The sequence below is a fragment of the Gobio gobio genome (assembly GCF_949357685.1).
Source record: "Gobio gobio genome assembly, chromosome: 4".
In the NCBI taxonomy this organism is placed as follows: Eukaryota; Metazoa; Chordata; class Actinopteri; order Cypriniformes; family Gobionidae; genus Gobio; species Gobio gobio.
Genome location: NC_137100.1, coordinates 51,579,430 through 51,599,515, shown reverse-complemented (window position 1 = coordinate 51,599,515; position 20,086 = coordinate 51,579,430). Strand labels below are relative to the sequence as shown.

Genomic DNA, 20,086 nt, shown 5'->3' with positions numbered 1-20,086 from the left:
TTAAAGTAACTTATGTTTATATATTGTTTGGAATTGTATTCAACATAACCATTCATTTTCAAGTGATACATTTAAAGCTACATTTATACAGCCCAAAACAAAGATACATTTGATAGCCATTGTGAAAACAACGAGTTTTTATTGTAATATAATAATGTTGTTTTCTCTACAATCATTTTTAGATTTTCTCTGTGAACAAAAATTTGTTTCTATAATTGGATCTATGCATTATCTTAATATACAAGCACTCACTTCCTGGGAGCATAACATTTCATAAGAATGACCATACTTCAAGTTTGAAGGGATAGTTCACTTAAAAAATAAACATAATTTACTAACCCCAATGAGCAAAGAAAGAAGATATTTTGAAGAAAGCTTGCAACCAAATAGTTTTGGTTACTATTGACTGCCATTTTATGGACAAAAACAATTTTCTCAAAATATGTGTGTGTTCCACATAAAGGCAGAATTATAAGTTTAGTATTTTGTTGGTAGCCATCTGTAGAAAGTGTTAGATTTGTATATCCGATGGTGTCATTTGGCACATCTCAGATTACTGTGGGTAATACTGGCGAGATTAGCACGACAACCCAGAGCAGTGGTGTTGACAAGCGGAACAGCGCTCTGTAATTAGAGAGCGCTCAGACACGACTGTGACATCCAAACCTCTTCGGGCTCTCGCCTGGATCCCGAAGCCTGTCATCAGCGTCACACACGAACACGCGCGCCCGCTCGTAAATGATGTCACACTCAAGCGCTAGGCTGCCTGGCCAGACGAGCTCAGTTACAACCGACTCTTATATTTATCTTGTGTTATTTACATTATCAGTTTCGTTGTCGGTAACTGCAAGCTGCTTTCCTGAAGCATTTGTAAAGCTCAGGTTTCAGGTCCGCTTAAAAAGTCATGGATTACACCAGTATAAATCCTTTGTCATTCCGACCATGATGTTTAGACGCACAATGCAAGTGTGAGGAGAAATGTATTAATATGTGAAAAAATTCTCACTGTTGTGTGTTTTCTCTGAGCAGATTGCTTGATCCATCTGTCCGTTTCTTTGACGTAGGACTGAAATGAGCTGGGATTAAACGTTTTTGCCGAAACTTCAAGGTTTTTGTGAATGAATCTGAATGTCAGTGCTTTTATAGTCTACATGTTTAGACACTATTTTTTTAGACTAGTTTAGACCATCATCAGGGGGTTTTGTGAGTGGACGCAGCTCTGTCATAGCCTGCTTTGTAAGGTTTTTTTTTTTTTAACTACATTTAGCCTCCAAAAACAACTCTTCACTTTAGTTTATTTTCCCACTTTTTTTATTTATTGTTGCTTCTTTGTGTCTATGTTGTGTTGTGCCTGCTGTCCTTCTGCTTCATCATTTGCACCCCTCCCTAAGTATCCGCTCTGATTCAATGTAGCACTGCATCTGTCTATGTTCTATCTTCCCAGGCCACCCCATTCCCAGCAGCCCCCTGCAATCGGACAGCTGGCTCTGGGGGAGCTATTGTTCTTGTGTGTATGTCAGGTCCTGCACAAATCTGTATGGGAACTCTTCATTCTCACTTGATTCCCCAAAATCCTCAGACCCATTCTTTTGTTTCCCAGTAAGGAGCGACGTTTCAGTATGCTTATCTAAATGTATCATTTACTCAGCCTCATGTTGTTACAAACCTGTATGACTTTCTTTCTTCCTTCTGTGGAACATGAAAACAGACATTTCTCAAAATATCTTGTTTTAAGTAATACAGGTTTTGGACAGCGTGAGGCGAGTCATGATGAGGGTATTAAGAGACTCGTATATCAGCAGGCCCCTGTGGCAAAATGAGGGTGGGTTGACAGTGTAAAGACTAGAATTGCAAAGTTTCCTGAAACTTTCCAGGATTTCTGGAAATTTACCGGAACTTTTGTCACAGAACTTGGGACAGCATTCCTTTGGTCCTCCTTTAATATATATATATATATATTTTTTTTTTTCCGGTAATGTTCGATATTGGTCATTTCGTCTCACATGTTCATGTCTCTCTTTTTAAAATTTAGATTACCTTTGCCATCATCTGACATGTAAATTTAACCTTCAAAACACAAATAATTTCATAACGCTGTTAAACCTTTAGCAAATATCAAAATAATTTTCCTTTTTCATACTTTACCTTAATATGTTGTGATGCCTAAATTCACTTGAAGACAAAATAATGATTGATTTTTATTTTACTTATTAAATATTATATTAATTATTTTAAATATTTTTTTTATTTTATTACTGGCTATTTATTGTTATTTTCTGACCAGCAAGAAAATGTATATATGTATTTATTTATAATTTTGAATTGTGGATTTTTACATTTGTTTACAAATACTTTTAGTGAATTTTAAGTCAATTTTACTGGTCCCACATTATATAAGGTGGCCTTAACTACTGTGTACTTGCATAAAAAAAATAATTGCAATGTACTTATTGTGTTTATATTGTATTGCAAAACACTTTTGCTGATAATGAGGTGGGATACGGGTAAAGTTAGGGACAGGTGTGGTGGTATGGGTAAGTTTAAGGGTAGGGTTTGGTGTAAGGGAAGTGTCAACAGTATAATTATAAATGTAACTACAGAAATTATTTACAGATTATTTTAATTACATGCAGGTAATTTTAAAATGTAAGTACAATGTAAAAACATGCATGTACACACAATAAGTGCATTGTATCAAATTATTAATTTAAATGTCAGTACATAGTAGTTAAGGCCACCTAATATAAAGTGGGTCCATTTTAAATGTTCATTTAATCTAAGACACTGCTTGTCTTACTCTTTGATGGAATGAGCTGCCTTTTATCTTTACCTGAATGTGGCATGTCATGACAAGATGTCCTGCTCCTAAGTGAAGGCATTTGTATGTGTGTGTTTTTTTTTTTTTTACTGACCTGCACGTTTTGCTGTAAGGAGTAATGATGTTCTGTAGTGATGTCTTGAGTCTGGGGGAGTTTCAGATGGGTTGTGGCTGGATTCTTTGTGTGGGAGGCAGAGCAGCATGACTCAGACTCTTATTGTCTTTCCCTTCAAGAGACCATCAGGTGTCTAACTAATCACATGTTGTCTGTCTTTCTCTCAACACCCTCCCCCTTCTCTCAGCTGTATACCCTCATTAACATATGAAGGAAGCGGTGGGAAACGGATGGTTGTAGCCTTCCGCAGGCCTTGAATTCCTACTTTCCATTCACACCGACCAGAGTGACTAATTTTCATCCCTTCTGCCTGACCACATCTAATGTTTAGTTTATAGCACGAAATATGAACCATCCTGCAGGAAACTGCCATTTACCCGTATGCTGCCTGCCTCTGTTATGATATTGGCAACAATTTCCCTTTAGAGCTCAAATCCTGATTTAGTAAGGAAGCAGACTTTCATAGTGTATATTTAGTGACAAGTTTTCACTTTGAAACTTCATACCTGGACATTTGATTCAGTCTTCTGCGGTTTCTTCTAATAGGAATGTTTCGAGTTCAGCATTTGTGGGGCAATGTTGACTATAACATATGATATGATAATTTTTGTAAATTTAGTAAAATGACCAATGGGTGATAAGACTAATGCCATCTTCAGACTACACGATATCAGCCCAGATTTAGCCAAAATCTGTTTGACGTAGGGTGTTGTAGTGATTAGTAAACTACAATGGCCATCGGGACGCAAGAATCAAATGTTTTATCTTTTATATCGTGGATGACAACCAACGGACGTGGGGTCCGTGATGCTTCATGCTTCACAACAGAAAGACTAGCATGTTTCATTTTTCACACAAAAGCTCTTCCGTACACAGCTTTTCAAAAGGCGAAATGAAAAAGAAACGATTGTATTGGTGCTTCTAGGTGGCACATTAGAGGTTTCTGGAGCTATGGCAACAATACTCCTGCCTTTATGATGGTTCCACGGAACTACCAAGACAGAGGGGAAAAAAGAAAAACGATAGCTGAGGCATTTCAGCAACACGGTGAGTACTGGAATCAGCATTTAGCCAAGCAAATCATTCATTATATTCTTCTTTGCTAAAGAGAAAATTTGGATAGACAGTCAGACAGCAAGACGGCGAGCGATGAATGGTTGGGAAGCAACGTGTAGTCTGTTTCTAGTCTGTCCACAACACAGTAAGAATTTAGGAGTCAAAATGGCATAATCTGACACTGTGACCTAGATGAAATGTGATAAAATTGCTTGAGGATCTTTCTTGTCATGACAATGTGAAAACAGTAAGGAACATGGTGTTTCTTTGACCTTCCTATTTATCAAAGAATCCTGAAACAAAAAAATAATATTAAGCAGCACAACCGTTTTCAACATTGCTATTATTATTAATAATAATAAAAGCATGCGCACCAAATCGGCATATTAAACGGATTTCTGAGGGATCATTGTGACACTGGAATAGTAATGCTGAAAATTCATTTTTACCATCACAGGAATAGATTTACTTTTTTAAAATAGAAAAAAAAAAACTTCATTGATATAATTATTTTCATTATATCAATGAAAATAAATCTATACTGCTATAATTTCATGTCATCAGTCACCCGAGTCTGTTTATTTGTTGTTTCAGGTATTGATTTAGTATCACGTTGAAGCCAAAATATTTCATATTGATCCAACCATATGTTGGACATATTTGTTGGGATTCCAGTCTCTGAACAGGATGCGCATGCGTCACTTCACAGAAAAGAGGAAAACAGGAGAATGAGAGCAGCAAAGATGAGGAAAAAGAGAAACAGGAAAAAAGGGGCACACACAAAGGAAATGAGTTCATTGGCTTTACTTCAAAGTCCACCTCCACATATTCTGTGCAGCCACATGGACAGATGTAACTTAAATTGTGTGTGTGGCCATGGATGTGTCATTCTGATTCCCAGTCTGTATTCCAGGAGCCCCCTACTGTTCCTGCTGCACTGACTGAGCTCTGGCGGCTGCTGACTGCAGATTTTACCTTATATGGTCATCCTCAGCTCCCCGCCTGTCAACCTTCCAGACCCATTTCCTCTTTCCTCTCCATTGGCTGAAGCACAGTGCTTGCGCCCAATAGATTCTTTGATAGACGCATAGAAGAAAAGGGGGCAGTGTGAAGGGAATTTTTTTGTTTAATGTGTAAAGTCCACTGTGGTCATTTATTAGGTTTCATTTAATCGTTATTATTTGTAGTTTATAAATAAATAAATCCAGAAGTTATTTAATTGGTTTACAGAATTTGACAATTATGAGAGAACCGTTTCATTTTGTAATTTATCCATAAATTAAATCCAAATTGGACGTGCCACTACTGTACAAAAGTCACTGTCACTTCTTGCATGAATTTAATTATCAGAATACTTTTTTTAATATTACAATAAATACAATAATAATTGTAAATAGACCATTTGATTTAATTCTACTTAATTGTATTATTAGGTTCAACCAAAACATATAGAATGTTTATATTTAGAATAATAAATGTGTTTTGTGTGTTTTTTATTTTATTTTTTTTATAAATGTTTGAGTGTCAAACCTCAGAATCTCTTATCTCGTGATCTTTCTACCTCATTTATTTACCCTATTCTTCCCCCCTCCTCCTCTTACAGGTCGCATGCATTAGCCAACTGCATACACCTGCTGGCCCTGAGCAGCTTTCTCATTCTGACACGCGCTTGGCACTGCCCCCTCTGCCCTGATTCGTGTTTTTCGTGGATCATGTAAAATGACATGAATTGTGGTTGGACAACAGCTGAGGTACTTCAGTCAGGTCAGCTGTAGTGTGCTGCCTCTGGGTCCTCGTGAAATCGCAGAGGAAATGGAAATTTCCATGCTGACGAGATAAGACAGACATGCTTCGGCTACTGCAGAAAGCATCTGTGGCTCTGTAATACTTTTGTTAGCCACCTCCATAGTTTCTCCAGGCTTTCGGCTCTCTCATTTCCTTAGTTCCATGGTTTTTTATGTCTCTCTTCACTGGCATCTCTCTCTTGATCTCTGACGTGGTTTTATTGAGGCAAGAAATCCTTATTTAAATTGAATGGGTTGAGACCTGCGTTAGCTGAGGTGAGGGATCTGCAGTAATGCTGCTACTGTTGCTATGCAACAAGTTTCACTCGCTGCATTGCGATGATGGTTTTGGACGGCTATAATTAAATTGCATAAATATTCATGATGTGAGTTTAGCAGAGCTTTCCTGCAAGTTTTATTTGCCACAATGCATGCTTGATTTTATGATACAATAATTTCAAATTCATATTGCAAGGTAAACTCACCTCACAGTTATTCATGCTTATATGGCCATATCAGAATTTGTCTGTCGGGGTCTGCAAGATTTATTTTAATGCTTTTACTGTAACACTTTGTGTTTCTGATGAGCAGACATTCTAAAAATGCACACATACTGGTAATCTAGACATCTTGGCGACATTCTTGACATGATTCTGGATCATTTGAAAGCCTGTGGTAATCGGTCTATATCAGCATATTTGTTTCTTTAAGCTTTTTTCCTTTTACTTTTGCTTTCATAATTTGTTCATCTTTTTAAAAATGTGTTGTGATCTCAAGCTTGCACATTTAAGCATATTTATATACAGTCTCTGCATGTGTTAATAAATAATAAAGCAAACCAATCTAGAATCCATCTTCTGCTCCAATGTCAGTGATCCATAGAAACCAACCGGCAATAATGTCACTAAATCAATAGAGCGGCTAATGCTTGTGCATCATCCTGATCCTCCTCTGGTAGAGGCTTTGAGTTACGGGTTTTTACTGGAAGGTTCTCTTGAGAACTAGTGCCCTTTTATCACCTTCCCCCTCTTTTCTGCCATCATTTTCTTCCACATATCTATGACTAAACAAGCACAAATGATCATAGGATAATGTAATGTAATCAGATTACTTTTTTGATGTAACAAATAACATTAATATGAGTTACTTTTTATGTAATGCACATTACTTTTCAGTTTAATAAAATCACTTGGAGAATTTTAATTCTGTAGTTTAAAAAAATGTCTCTTCTCTTAATTCTCTCTCTTCTCCATAAGCCGTGCACTCATGCATGCATGGGAACAGACATAAAGTACAAAAGTAGGAAAACATTACTTTCAATAAGAAGTTTTATAGTACAGTAGGTAAAATAACTCTTATTCGTTTTGAAAAGAAATGTAATATAGGCTTTGTTGTTGAATGCCTACTGAATGGACTTTGAATTTAAGGAATGTTCTGGGTTCAATTACAAGTTAAACCTCATCTGTAGCATTTGTGGCACAGAAAATAATATACTTATAAATAATCACTGAAAATCGACTCGGATCCATTTTCATTCACACGCATACATTATATTGCCAAAGGTTTTGGGACGCCTGCCTTTACATGCGCATGAACTTTAATAACATCCCATTCTTAATCTATAGGGTTTAATATGGAGTTGGCCCACCCTTTGCAGCCATAACAGCTTCAACTCTTCTGGGAAGGCTTTCCACAAGGTTTAGGAGTGTGTTTATGGGAATTTTTGACCATTCTCCTAGAAGTGCCTTTGTGAGGTCAGGCTCTGATGTTGAACGAGAAGGCCCGGCTCGCAGTCTCCGCTCTAATTCATCCCAAAAGTGTTCTATCGGTTTGAGGTCAGGACTCTGTGCAGGCCAGTCAAGTACCTCCACACCACTCATCCATGTCTTTATGGACCTTGCTTTGTGCACTGGTGCGCAGTCATGTTTGAAAAGGAAGGGCCATCCCCAAACAGTTCCCACAAAGTTGGCAGCATGAAATTGTCCAAAATGTCTTGGTATGCTGAAGCATTAAGAGTTCATTTCACTGGAACTAAGGAGCCACAACCCCACACCATAATCGCTCCTCCACCAAACTTTACACTTGGCACAATGCAGTCCGGCAAGTACTGTTCTCCTAGCAACTGCCAAACCCAGACTCGGTTTGCCAGACAGAGAAGCGTGATTCGTCACTCCAGAGAACACGTCTCCACTGCTCTAGAGTCCAGTGGCGGCGTGCTTTACACCACTGCATCCGACACTTTGCATTGCACTTGGTGATGTAAGGCTTGATGCAGCTGCTCGGCCATGGAAACCCATTCCCTGAAGCTCTCTACGCACTGTTCTTGAGTTAATCTGAAGGCCACACGAAGTTTGGAGGTCTGTAGCTATTGACTCGGCATGCGGTGACCCCGCTCTGATTTTTTTTTATATATTTTTTTTTTTACGTGGCCTACCACTTCGTGGCTGAGTTGCTGTTGTTCCCAATTGCTTGTACTTTGTTATAATACCACTAACAGTTGACTGTGGAATATTTAGTAGTGAGGAAATTTCACGAATGGACTTATTGCACAGGTGGCAACCTATCATGGTACCACGCTTGAATTCACTGAGCTCCTGAGAGTGACCCATTCTTTATAAAAAAATAAAAATATAATATATATATAAAAGACAGTTTTTTTTTTTTTTTTTTACCGCATTAATACTTCCAGTAAAACACATTTTTGAAATGTGTTAATACCTTAATAGGTGCATGATTTTCTGGTTAGGTGATGTTTATTTGTTTAGGTGAAGTTCCATGACAACAGGGCTTTACTTGTCACATCACTTTCTGCAAGTATTGTTTTTACCAACATTACAGATACGTCATAACTTTACACAGACAATATCAGTAAGTGATTTTATCACACTAGTCTCATGCCAAAACGTATCTTGGCTTGTTGTCTTTTGGTGCATGTGATGGTTGACAGACCGCTGCCCACAGCTGGACTTTGAATTAGGCATTCTGTTTTTATTGGCAAGCAGCTGTATCAGTGTGTAAGGACCAGACTGTCTGTATATTTGTTTAGCTGTTCATGGACTGATTGGTAATCAGTGTTCCTGATAATAGGGCGGCATTTCTTTGTGTTCTGTGTGAGTCTTGGATTATTTTCTCAGTTTTGAGAACATCTTATATATTCCATCTCCCTTTCTTTCCAGTTACCTTTGAACTTTTCTAGTGAAATGCTGTTTTGTCGTCTTGACATTCTTTTTCACTTCACTCATTCGAAACTATCCACACACAAAACCCCCCCAAAAAACACGAGGGGCGGTTAGCTCACAAATAGCTGCGAAAGGTATAGTTTCTCTTTCATAAGCCCGTGTTATAACCATGCCCAGACTTGAGAAGGAATGTGTACATGGAGTGTTTTTTGCACAGGTGGGTAGTGTCTTTTTGTACAGGCCGGGCTTGAGAATAGCCCAAGCTGTTGTGCTTTATTGGGCTGGGCTTTCTGCTGTGATGTCATCACACCATAGGCAAAGCAGCAGCATGAACAAAAGAGTGGGTGTGGACCTCTCTCTGCACACTGACTGAACAATGTGATCAGATGACACCTGATCACACAGCCCTGTGCAGAGATTGTGGTCTCGCAGGAGATCAAGGGTCATGACCTTTGAGCAGAGGGCACTGATGTCATCAGGAAGTCATCTGACTGAGCACGGGACCGCAGCCGTGCCTTTATTTGGCTGCTTTGTTTGCTGTGTACAAGGGAGAGGAGGGAAAACTTCTGTTGTATTCCCCTAGTCTTCAGGCCTGTGCATTGTATAGTGATATTACGTAAGGTGCTCAAAATGAAGAATACTGTTTTTCATACACAAACATGTGTGCTAACAATCACATTGGATGTGATGGTGAAATCTGTCTACTTTTTCAGTAGAGTACATGTCTTTTAAATACAAAATTGTATTATCTTTTGGAAATGTAAATATAGTATAGAAGTAAAATACAGTGAAAATCTATTTAAAATAAGGCTTGTTTTTATTTATATGAACTTAATATATAGTCATATGCAGCATTATTCACTACATTTAAAAATATATATACTGTGTGTGTGTGTATATATAAATAAATATTTTTGACATTATTCAAACATATCTTTGAACTGATTTTAACAGATAATTTGAAACTGATTCAAAGGATGAAATTATTATTTACCAAAATAAAATGTGCATTGCATTCATTGTTCTATTCCCAGTATTGTTTAAATTGCAAAATATAAGTAGTTAGTATTTTTTACTCAATATTTATCATTTTCTTTATCATACATGTGTATATTTTTTTTTGATGTGGCAAAATCATCTAATTTTAGCTTTCTCACACTGCCCAAACCTCCGTGTGACCTTTCAATCCGAGTGAAAATCTGTTTTTATTACATATCAGCTGTCGTGTGTAACTGTTTCTGCTGTTCGCTTGAATGACCGGGTAAGCTATTGTTTGACAATTTGGAGAAGAATGGCTTTCTCCCCTCCCCATTTCATGAATGCAGGCCAGTACTTAAGTGTTTGTTTTGGTGTTACGTAGAGCTTGGCTGGCACTGTCAGAGCTCGTTTCATTTACCCAATGAGCCAAATGCTTTCGTAATCTAAGTTTAGTCTTTGTCTCTGTTTTCTCTCTGCAGTCGGGCCGTATAGATAAGGCCTACCCTACAGTATGCGGCCACACTGGTCCTGTTCTGGACATTGATTGGTGCCCTCACAATGACCAGGTCATCGCTAGTGGATCTGAAGACTGCACCGTGATGGTATGTCACCCTTTCTCTCTTCACTTCCATACATCCACTGTCATCATTTAAACTGATGCCATTTTTAACATTGAGATTGATGTGCAAACAGAAGCACAGTACAGTACAATACAGCAATCACAGACATTCGCATTCGGACGGGATTAGATTTCTCAGAGGTTGCTTAAAAACACTAGGAAATTTGCCCTGGAATTTTTACTGAGGTTGTGTGAGAAACAGACAGATTCGGACAGGGTTAAAATCGTAAAGGATGTCTGTGAAACACCAAGCATCCCCCTGGAAAACCAGTCCTGTCCGAATAGGGCTTTACTAAATAAAATAAAAAAATATTTCTAAGAAGAAACAAAAAATGACCACACACTTTTGAATTGTATTGTATGTATACATTTAAATAATGTAATTTTGTAATCCATTCATTGAGATGATTTAGAGCTTGTTTATTGATGGGTGGATATGACCATTTCTAGATAAGTTTCTTTGAATAGCCAGCATCCCATCTCTACCCACCCATTGAGTCCATGTGTGGCTGGCAAAGTCCGCACCATGACTCATGCGAACGGCAGTAGATCGGATCACAGCATAACTGAAGGCTTGCTCTTCTGAACTGTTTTAGATTAGTTTAAGCCCAGGCTGAAGTCATTGCATCAGCAGTTACTATTTTATAGTTCTGAGGTCAGTCTGGCTGGCTCTGGGTCTATTTATCACTCTACTAGACCTTATTTGGCCAGTGTGAAGATATAACAGCAACTCCAGTGCTTGTGTACGTGTAATGAGTGTGCAAGTATTGCTTTAATAGAGCTTGCCCGCTCTCTTGAGGAATACAGAGGTCAGGGAAGTTGATGATTCCTGCTGTTTTGCTCTGTCCTATCTTCCCAGATTCATAACATCTGAAATTTATTCAGTTGGGCTGAGCATTGACACAAAATTCACAATTCGATTTTGATTCACAAGCTTTCAATTTTGATCCAATGGCAAAAAAAAGAAAAGGAAAAAAAAAGATCTCTCAATGTTGTAAACCATACAGGGAACCCCAGTTGGTACATCACTACAATATTAACGGTTAAAATTAACGTTTTAGCATACTTTTTTTTTAATTTGCACATTGTTTTTATAATAATATAATATAATATAATATAATATAATATAATTGTTTCTAGATGTTTAATAAAAAAAAAAAAATTGGTGGCTGCCATAAAAACATGAAGGATTTATTCAAACACATTAAATATTTTTATTATAATATAATATAATATAATTTTTTCTAGATGTTTAATAAAAAATAAAAAAAATTGGTGGCTGCCATAAAAACATGAAGGATTTATTCAAACACACATTAAATATTGAAGAACAGGTTAAGTAAAAATACAACAAATCTGCAATAGTGCATATATTTAGCAAAATGCTCCTCTCCAAGTTATTATAATTTTTTTATCTGACTGACTAGTTTTTGGACATTTGAATGGCTTTTCTGAGGTAAAGGTAACATTGTTGTTTACAAGCTGTTTTATTGACGTCTTTCACCGGTTGAAACACAAGATGATACAGATTTCTGTTATTTGTAATGTATCTTTTAACAAACCTTTTGATGTTCATTTATATTTATTTTGTCCGTCCTGTAACTAATAGCAGAAGAGATTGTCGGTTCACGCGCGCTCTGCGCTGCTGCTTCGTTAATTGGCAACAGTGATCTGTCACGCCACATTAAAGCCAAACGGTATTTATTTTTTGGATTTGAAAGCTGAGACGGTTTCATACCAGAAGTAATAAAGTAACACACATTTATTGGGTGGGATGCGCATCTTCAGAGTTTTGTTCATTCATCAACTGAAAACCGCACCGAATGAAAGATCGATTATTGGGATTTAAGAGTTGATATCGGTTCTTCAAAATGAGAATTGATTAAAACTGAGAAATCAATATTTATTTTTACCCAGCCCTAATATTGAGGTATAGACAGACATGCTGGAGGGTAATTTCAGTAGTGACCTATAATGTTTTTAAGGGACGACGATGTTAATGACATTGAACAGGTCAGTGTCTATGTAAAGGAATACTGTACACTCATCTAGTCTATTACACAGTTAAGAGGTCAATATACAGAACATATTTAAACGTAAAATGTTGCGGTTTTCTAATCAGAATCAAATGTTTCAGATAGCTGTTCATAAATGCTGAGAATATGCAATATGTAGAGGGAGACGAAACGAAGTTAAAGAGAGAGCCTTTTAAAAAATCGCTTGCTGATATTACTATCTCTGTCATATAAAGTTATACTCTGTCATGTATACTTTTAATCCTTGTTTAAATTGATAAAACTCTGCTGGAATCCTTTGTTTGGCCTCTGCTGCCACCTTCAGGCAAACTAATGTAAGCATAGAAGTTATACAAAATGGCTTAATCAAATTTTGGATCATAATGTAATTAATATTAACAACTATGTTTGATTTGATATTTATTATTATTTTGAATTGGCATTTATTTTTATTTTATAAATGTTTTTGTTTAAATTTGAGTAATTTAGCTATGCTTTGTCATTTTTATTAGTTTAATATTTCTGTTCTGCTTTTTGTTTTTGATAATTTAGTACTTCAGCTTGAACCTTTTATTTTATTTCAGTTAGTTGCCAAGGCAGCATTTATAATTTTAATTTAAGTTCATCATCTAATATTTATATAAATATTTATTTTTTAATTTCAGCTTTAAAAGCCATTTTGTAATAGTTTTAGTTAACGATAACAAAATGTGAATATATTTTTATTTCGTTCTTTGTTCTCAGGTGTGGCAGATCCCAGAGAATGGTTTGGTGACCTCCTTGGCCGAGCCAGTGGTGGTGCTGGAGGGTCATTCTAAAAGGGTGGGAATCATTTCCTGGCATCCAACCGCCCGCAACATCCTCCTCAGCGCAGGTGAGAAGCGTCACCTGATCCTGCGAAGAAAAGGAAACTATTGATAGAAACCGTAATAGAGGAGATGTAAAATAATGGGGGAAAAGAGAGAGGAATGGTTCAGGAAGTTAGGCGCCTCAGTCTCTGACATGTTTATCTTTTAAATGTTCTGTATGTATACATTAATGTAATGTATCCAGTTCAGTATCTGTCAAAACACTTAAATGGAAAAAACAACTCAAGGTTTCTTTTTCCTGGGTTTGTCTGCAGGCTGTGATAATGTGATTTTCGTCTGGAATGTGGGCACGGGAGAGTCCATTATCACCCTGGAGGATATGCACCCTGACATCATCTTCAGCGCCTGTTGGAACCGCAATGGCAGTCTCATCTGCACTGCCTGCAAGGACAAGAAAATCCGTGTCATCGACCCACGCAAAGAGGAGATCATTGCGGTAAGTGCTTGCTTTTCTGAAGTGAATAGGATAATAGCTTTTATTTGTAAACTTCGAGTATAAAAGTTTCTGGACTGAAATGTTTCTCTGGCTTTAGTTTTTCTCAGTTGAAGTGATGTATATTGGTGCATTTACTTGATCTGAAAAGTATTTGGCTGCTCAGTTTTGAACGAATGCGAGCAGTGTTGTGATTTGTTTTATGGTGTGTCTCGCTGACAGGAGAAGGACAAGGCCCATGAGGGTGCCAGGCCCATGAGAGCCATTTTCCTGTCTGACGGCAAAGTGTTCACCACTGGATTTAGCCGCATGAGTGAGAGACAACTCGCCCTCTGGGATCCGGTAAGTTGCCATGGAAACCACAGATAAATTTCATTCTAACACCTGCTCATAAATAAATGCAAACAAATGCACTTCAGACTTGACTAAATGAGAACTCCAGGAACTATTCACTACACAACTTTTAACATCTGAACAGGCATCATTAGGGTTGGGTATCGATTGGGTTTTTTTCCGATTCCGGTGCCAAACCGATACTTTTAAAACGGTTCCGGTGCCTAAACCGAGACTTTTTTTTAAAAAAAAGGCCACAAAACGAGGTGGATGACATTAAATGGCTTTTTATTTTTTTATTTAAATTGAACCATTTATTAAAAGTTTAATGTATACTTAAATGTATGAATATAAATAAATACAAAACACAATTGACTTATTTACAAATTATAATTGACTTATTTACAAATTCACAGTAAAACCTAACCCAACTACAACAAGCCTAATATAACTCTAAATAACAGTTACAGTAATAACAGCAGTAGGGCTAGTCTGTATTCTTGGTATGCTACTAACCAGCTTCGAGCTTCAGCTTTATTTTGAAATATGATCATATTCTCTGGCTAAATATTTTAGAACGCATCGCCTTAATGTTTCTCATGGGACACACAGCAGCCGCAATAGTGCTGACGGCTCAGCTGTAGCGGGTTTATTTCATTTTTTATTTTTATTCAAAATATTCACAAACTTCTTAACTGTGTCACGAACTAACTGATGTTCAAATGTGTGAGTCAATGTGTATAAAGCGCAATGGGCGGCGCCATGTTAGTTTGCGCCTCAGAATCGAGATCTGTCGGATTTACAACACTTAAGTTAATTCTCGTCTTACAAAATACATGAAATTAAGTGACCAGTGAACTGGAGGAAGAATAGAGTAAATGATATAGCTACTATATAATATGCATGTATCTGATGTGAATAAAACACGTAACGTTTTATTATAACCGCCTGAAAGGATTGTCATTGCCGCTTTCATAGACATCAGTGTGTGAGCATTTAAATGTCTGAAACCTGGAATAAACATGATGTGGTTTAAAACACTGAATAGTTGTCATGAGTGGTGATGTGACCAGCGCTGAGCGTCTGTCTCTGGCTCGGTGCCAGCCAAAGCACGCGAAAGTACGTTTGAATTTTGGCACCGAAATGAGGAACCGAAATCTGCGTTCTGATTCGGTCCGGTACATACCGGTTATATAAGTACCGGTGCCATATTGGAACCGGATTTCGGTACCCAACCCTAGGCATCATACACTTGCAGACTTTGTAAATGGTTACAGAGAAAAGCTGGGCATCGTACACTAAGAGACTGAGGATCATACACTACCTTTCAAGTCATTATGAACACCACAAAATCATGCAGAAACGCATGTCTTTTTGCTAGGAGTCGCGTGTCAAACGTGTTCTAAAATCAGCTCAAAATATGAAACGTTTGATATCCTCAGACTGGATGGAATCAAACTTTGAAGCTAAAAAAGTCTGTGACATCATACACTACACAATTTTCTGTGAAATCTGTAGTCTGGCTCTAACTTTCGGCAACTAGCGTGTCCACACTGTCAATCTGGGCAAAAGTCATGTAGTGTACTCCGGCCTTAACTTATTCTGAGTATGCTTTCTGAACATAGAAAATAACTATTAATTGCAGTTCCTGACATAAGTGACATTTAATGGTCCTAATGTAATTAGACTATACATTTTCTCTGTTCGTTTTTCAGGAAAATATGGAGGAGCCGATCTCTGTCCATGAGATGGACACCAGTAACGGAGTCCTCCTACCCTTCTATGATCCCGATACTAATGTGGTCTACCTGTGTGGAAAGGTAAACGCAGCACATACAGTACCGTTTAAAAGTTTGGGGTCTGTAAGATTTTTTTTTTTTTTTTAAAGAAATTAATACTTTTGTTTATCAAGGATGGATTAAATTAATTAAAAGTGACAGAAAAGACATTTTATAATGTTACAAGGGATTTCTGTTTCAAATAAATGCTGTAATTTCGAACTTTCTATTCATCAAAGAGTCCTGAAAAAAAAAAATCAGTTTCAACAAAAATATGAACTGTTTTTAACATTGATAATAATAATAAGAAATGTTTCTTGAGCACCAAATCATCATATTAGAATGATTTCTGAAGGATCATGTGACACTGAAGACTGGATTAATGATGCTGAAAATTCAGCTTCGCCATCAGCAATTAATTTCACTTTAAAATATACAAAGCATACAATTATTTTAAATTGTAGTAATATTTCACAATATTACTGATGACTGTATTTTGGTCAAATAAAAGCAGCCTTTGTGAACATTAGAGACTTCTTTCAAAATGCCCAAACAATCTTACCAACCCCACACTTTTGAATGGTAGTGTACACCTGGATATTTAGATTTGAGGTATTATTATGTTTTATGGACATGGTACCATGATCCTAACATGGGTTTTTAGTAGGGTTGCACCGAAATTATGAGCCGAAAATGGCATTTTTGCCCAGAAAGAAAATAGAAGGCTCAAAAAATTAGTCAAAAATATATGCTGCCTCGCCCCTCAGTGTTTTACTCTCATGCAGCATTTTTGTAACTTTGCGAGCAACTCCGCTTCCGAAGATGCACAACTTCGAAGTGACTCTGGCTGAGTAGGTAAGTCTGTACCAGCACCCAGTTTGCTCTACTCAATGATCCGCGCCGTGTGTGAGCTCTCTGCACAGATGCTCATGACCCAACTGAACACTCCGCTAATGAATCGTTAAGCAATGTTAAATAAGAAATGAATAATTATTTTAAAAGTTTTGGTTTTCAGCCAAGTGCATCCAGAATTTTTGGTTTGGGCCCAGAATTTCCATTTCGGTGCATCCCTAGTTTTTAGTCTCTGACTGACCTGAGGTTTTGTTTCTAATAGGGTGACAGCAGCATCCGTTACTTTGAGATCACGGACGAAGCTCCCTTTGTCCATTACCTCAGCACCTTTACCACTAAGGAACCTCAGAGGGGCATGGGATACATGCCCAAGAGAGGGCTGGACGTCAACAAGTGTGAGATTGCAAGGTATAGCAACAATAATTATTATACAAGCCAACAGATGTGGGGTAATCTCATGAAACGTGTCATGAATACGACCATGTTATATTTCACCCCAAAACCAAAACTTAAAAAAGATTAAGATTTTTTAAAGATTTTTTAAGATTTGAAAAAAAAAATTCTTCTTTTGACCATATAAGATTTTCACATTGAGCTTTCAAAACTTTTATATTTACAAACAGCCATATTACAGACTTGATAAAAAAGTACTATTCGAAAAAGCATAATTGATGTACTTGCATTATTTATTTACAGCATTATATCAGTAAAACAAATGCAAAGTGCATGACAAATAAAGTTATCGTCTACTAAAAGAAAGAATCGATTCTGAACTGCTGAAATGAGTTGATGGTAATTACCTGTGTCACTTCCTGTTACATACCTATGTAACAACGTAAACCATGTACATCTGTATAATGCTAGCCTATGGTCTTCATTCTACTTTGACCCGCCCTCAAACACTGTAGTTGTAGCTGAGGCCTGGAAGAGCTTTGTTCATGTTGTCGACATGTCGAGCAGATGCTGTTTTCAGCGCTGCACATCCACTTTGCATGCACTTTAAAAGGATGAGGACTCGCGCTGGACTTGATATGGAAAAACCGACGCCGTCATTTGTATCGCTGTGTTTTAAGTGCAATGTGTATTATGAGAAAATTAAAGGGTTTATTGATCTTGGGTGCATGTAAACCTATTGTAGTAGACCTTCAAAACCAAATGAGCCTTTAAAGGAACACTCCACCGTTTTTAGAAATAGGGCTTATTTAACTTCTTTCCTACATTTAGATATGTGGGCAAATGGATTTGTCTCAGTGCATGCATTGTTTTAGTTTGGCAGGATCGCCGCTAGCTTAGCTTAGCATAATGAATGGAATCCTATGTTGCCAGCTAGCTAGCATGTCCCGAGAAAAAGTGATCCCAAAAAAAAAAAACCCACCTAATTACTTCTTGTGGCCTACGTATTCACAACGAGTACAAATAGCGATGCAGATTAAGACTAGGCGATTTCCTGGGCAGATGTTAACTTGGGATATAAAGTTAAGCACAGGCGAAGCACTGCTACTTGGGCACAGAGATATCACTGGGATTTCATGTGTTGCGTGAATAAGCAATTAGGTGGGGTTTTTTTGGGGGGGGTTTTTTGGATCACTTTTACTCGGGACATGTCAGCTGGCAACATAGGATTCCATTCATTATGCTAAGCTAAGCTAGCAGCGACCCTGCCAAACTAAAACAATGCATGCACTGAGACAAAATTGCATTTGCCCACAAATCTAAATATAGGAAAGGTGTTGAATAAGCCCTATTTCTAAAAACGGTGGAGTGTTCCTTTGAAATAGCATAATTTGTCAATCATTAAAGTGATGGTTTGGTAAAGTTGAGAGAAAAATCTGCTTAAATGTCATAATGTCTTGATGTAATGCAAAATGAACAAAAAACTTTTTATTTTAGGGTGAAATATGACTTAAATGTTTCTTTATAAGATTATTTTTAGATCATTTGCTTTTTTGGATTGTATCATGTTTCTATTTTATGTAGTTTATGTAGTCTAGGTTTTACTAGTTTTTCTTTTATTAAATGCTGATATTTTGAATGTGAAGTTTGTACTACTGCTGTTTATCAACACCAATGGGAAGTAGATGGAAGTTTCCCAGTCCACCCAAAAGAGGGCAGCACTAGACCTGGTTAACAAAGGGCTGCAAGATCCTTCAAATTAAGATTGATCAGATTCAGGGGGAGTGATAAATGAATAGAGGTTCAGGTTTGGGGGTATCAAATGCTCTTAAAAAATTGCATGGTGTGTTATTTTTGTGTTTTTTCCCCCCGTCTTGCACCCAGTTCTGTAATGTTTTGACTTGCCAAATGAGTCATGCACTAACGTCTGCTACCCTTCTGAACAAGTTATAACAGACTTGTGTGCTTGTGTGTGTTCTCAGGTTTTACAAACTGCATGAGAGAAAGTGTGAGCCTATCATCATGACCGTGCCAAGAAAAGTGAGCCTTTTGATTTAGTTTTACTATTTTGTTTTTAAGAGTACAGCAACACTTCATATCCTGGGCCACAACTTCCTCCTGCTTTGGCTTTTGTTTTCTGGCATTGTCAAAGAGCAGTTTTATTAGTTTATCAGACCCTGTTGTTTTCAGAACTTGTTTTTGGTTTGATTTATTTAGTACCACTTCTCCACTGCAGTATCCTGACGGCGTCATACTCAGATTCTAGTCAGAATATGAGTCTGATACTGCTCCATCAGGCTGTGATTATGGGGCGTGTTTCAACCGAACCAGGAAAGAAAGTGCCTCTGCACAATGGATAGACCTACCTATCAGAGCAACAGAGCGACGCATAGTTGTCAACAGAACTCAACTGCACACACACGCATCATCATATAAAACTCTCCCAGACAATTTCATTGGTCTTCCCAACCTCAAATGTTGTGGGCGGGGCTAAGTTCGGCTGGCATCCAGGCTACCACTGCAGGTCTCTTTTCACGTGTTTTTTGCTTTAAACCGCAGTATGTTTGCACCATCAACATGGATCACTATGGCTGTGTCCGAAATGCCCCAAGTATACATTTAAATAGGGCACTATTTGAGGGGACAGCCATTTGTAGTGGTGTACGAAACCATAGTGAACATTATCGAGTGCACTCATTCTATCCTATAATGCATCGCAATAACGAGTGTACAACCAATATACACTCAATGGCTAGAGAATATCCATAATGCACTGCGAGCGATTCATTGCCGAATGAATTCCCGCGTCTTGCCAGAAGATGGCACCGGCAGGTGAATCATCCATCCACCCGTTTTCCAAGCCA

General features: G+C 37.6%; 1 protein-coding gene across 4 annotated transcripts in view; it reads left to right on the top strand.

The window, feature by feature from the left end:
* The window catches only part of coro1ca (coronin, actin binding protein, 1Ca), a 74,877-nt gene that overhangs the window by 43,281 nt on the left and 11,510 nt on the right, over positions 1-20,086 (top strand). For all 4 annotated transcript variants that reach the window (XM_079816190.1, XM_079816193.1, XM_079816191.1 and 1 more), the window contains 7 exons: positions 10,410-10,532; positions 13,309-13,438; positions 13,688-13,869; positions 14,089-14,208; positions 15,915-16,019; positions 17,092-17,237; positions 19,205-19,262. In XM_079816190.1, coding sequence (XP_079672316.1) covers positions 10,410-10,532; positions 13,309-13,438; positions 13,688-13,869; positions 14,089-14,208; positions 15,915-16,019; positions 17,092-17,237; positions 19,205-19,262 — 864 coding nt within the window. The remainder of the gene's footprint in view (positions 1-10,409; positions 10,533-13,308; positions 13,439-13,687; positions 13,870-14,088; positions 14,209-15,914; positions 16,020-17,091; positions 17,238-19,204; positions 19,263-20,086) is intronic.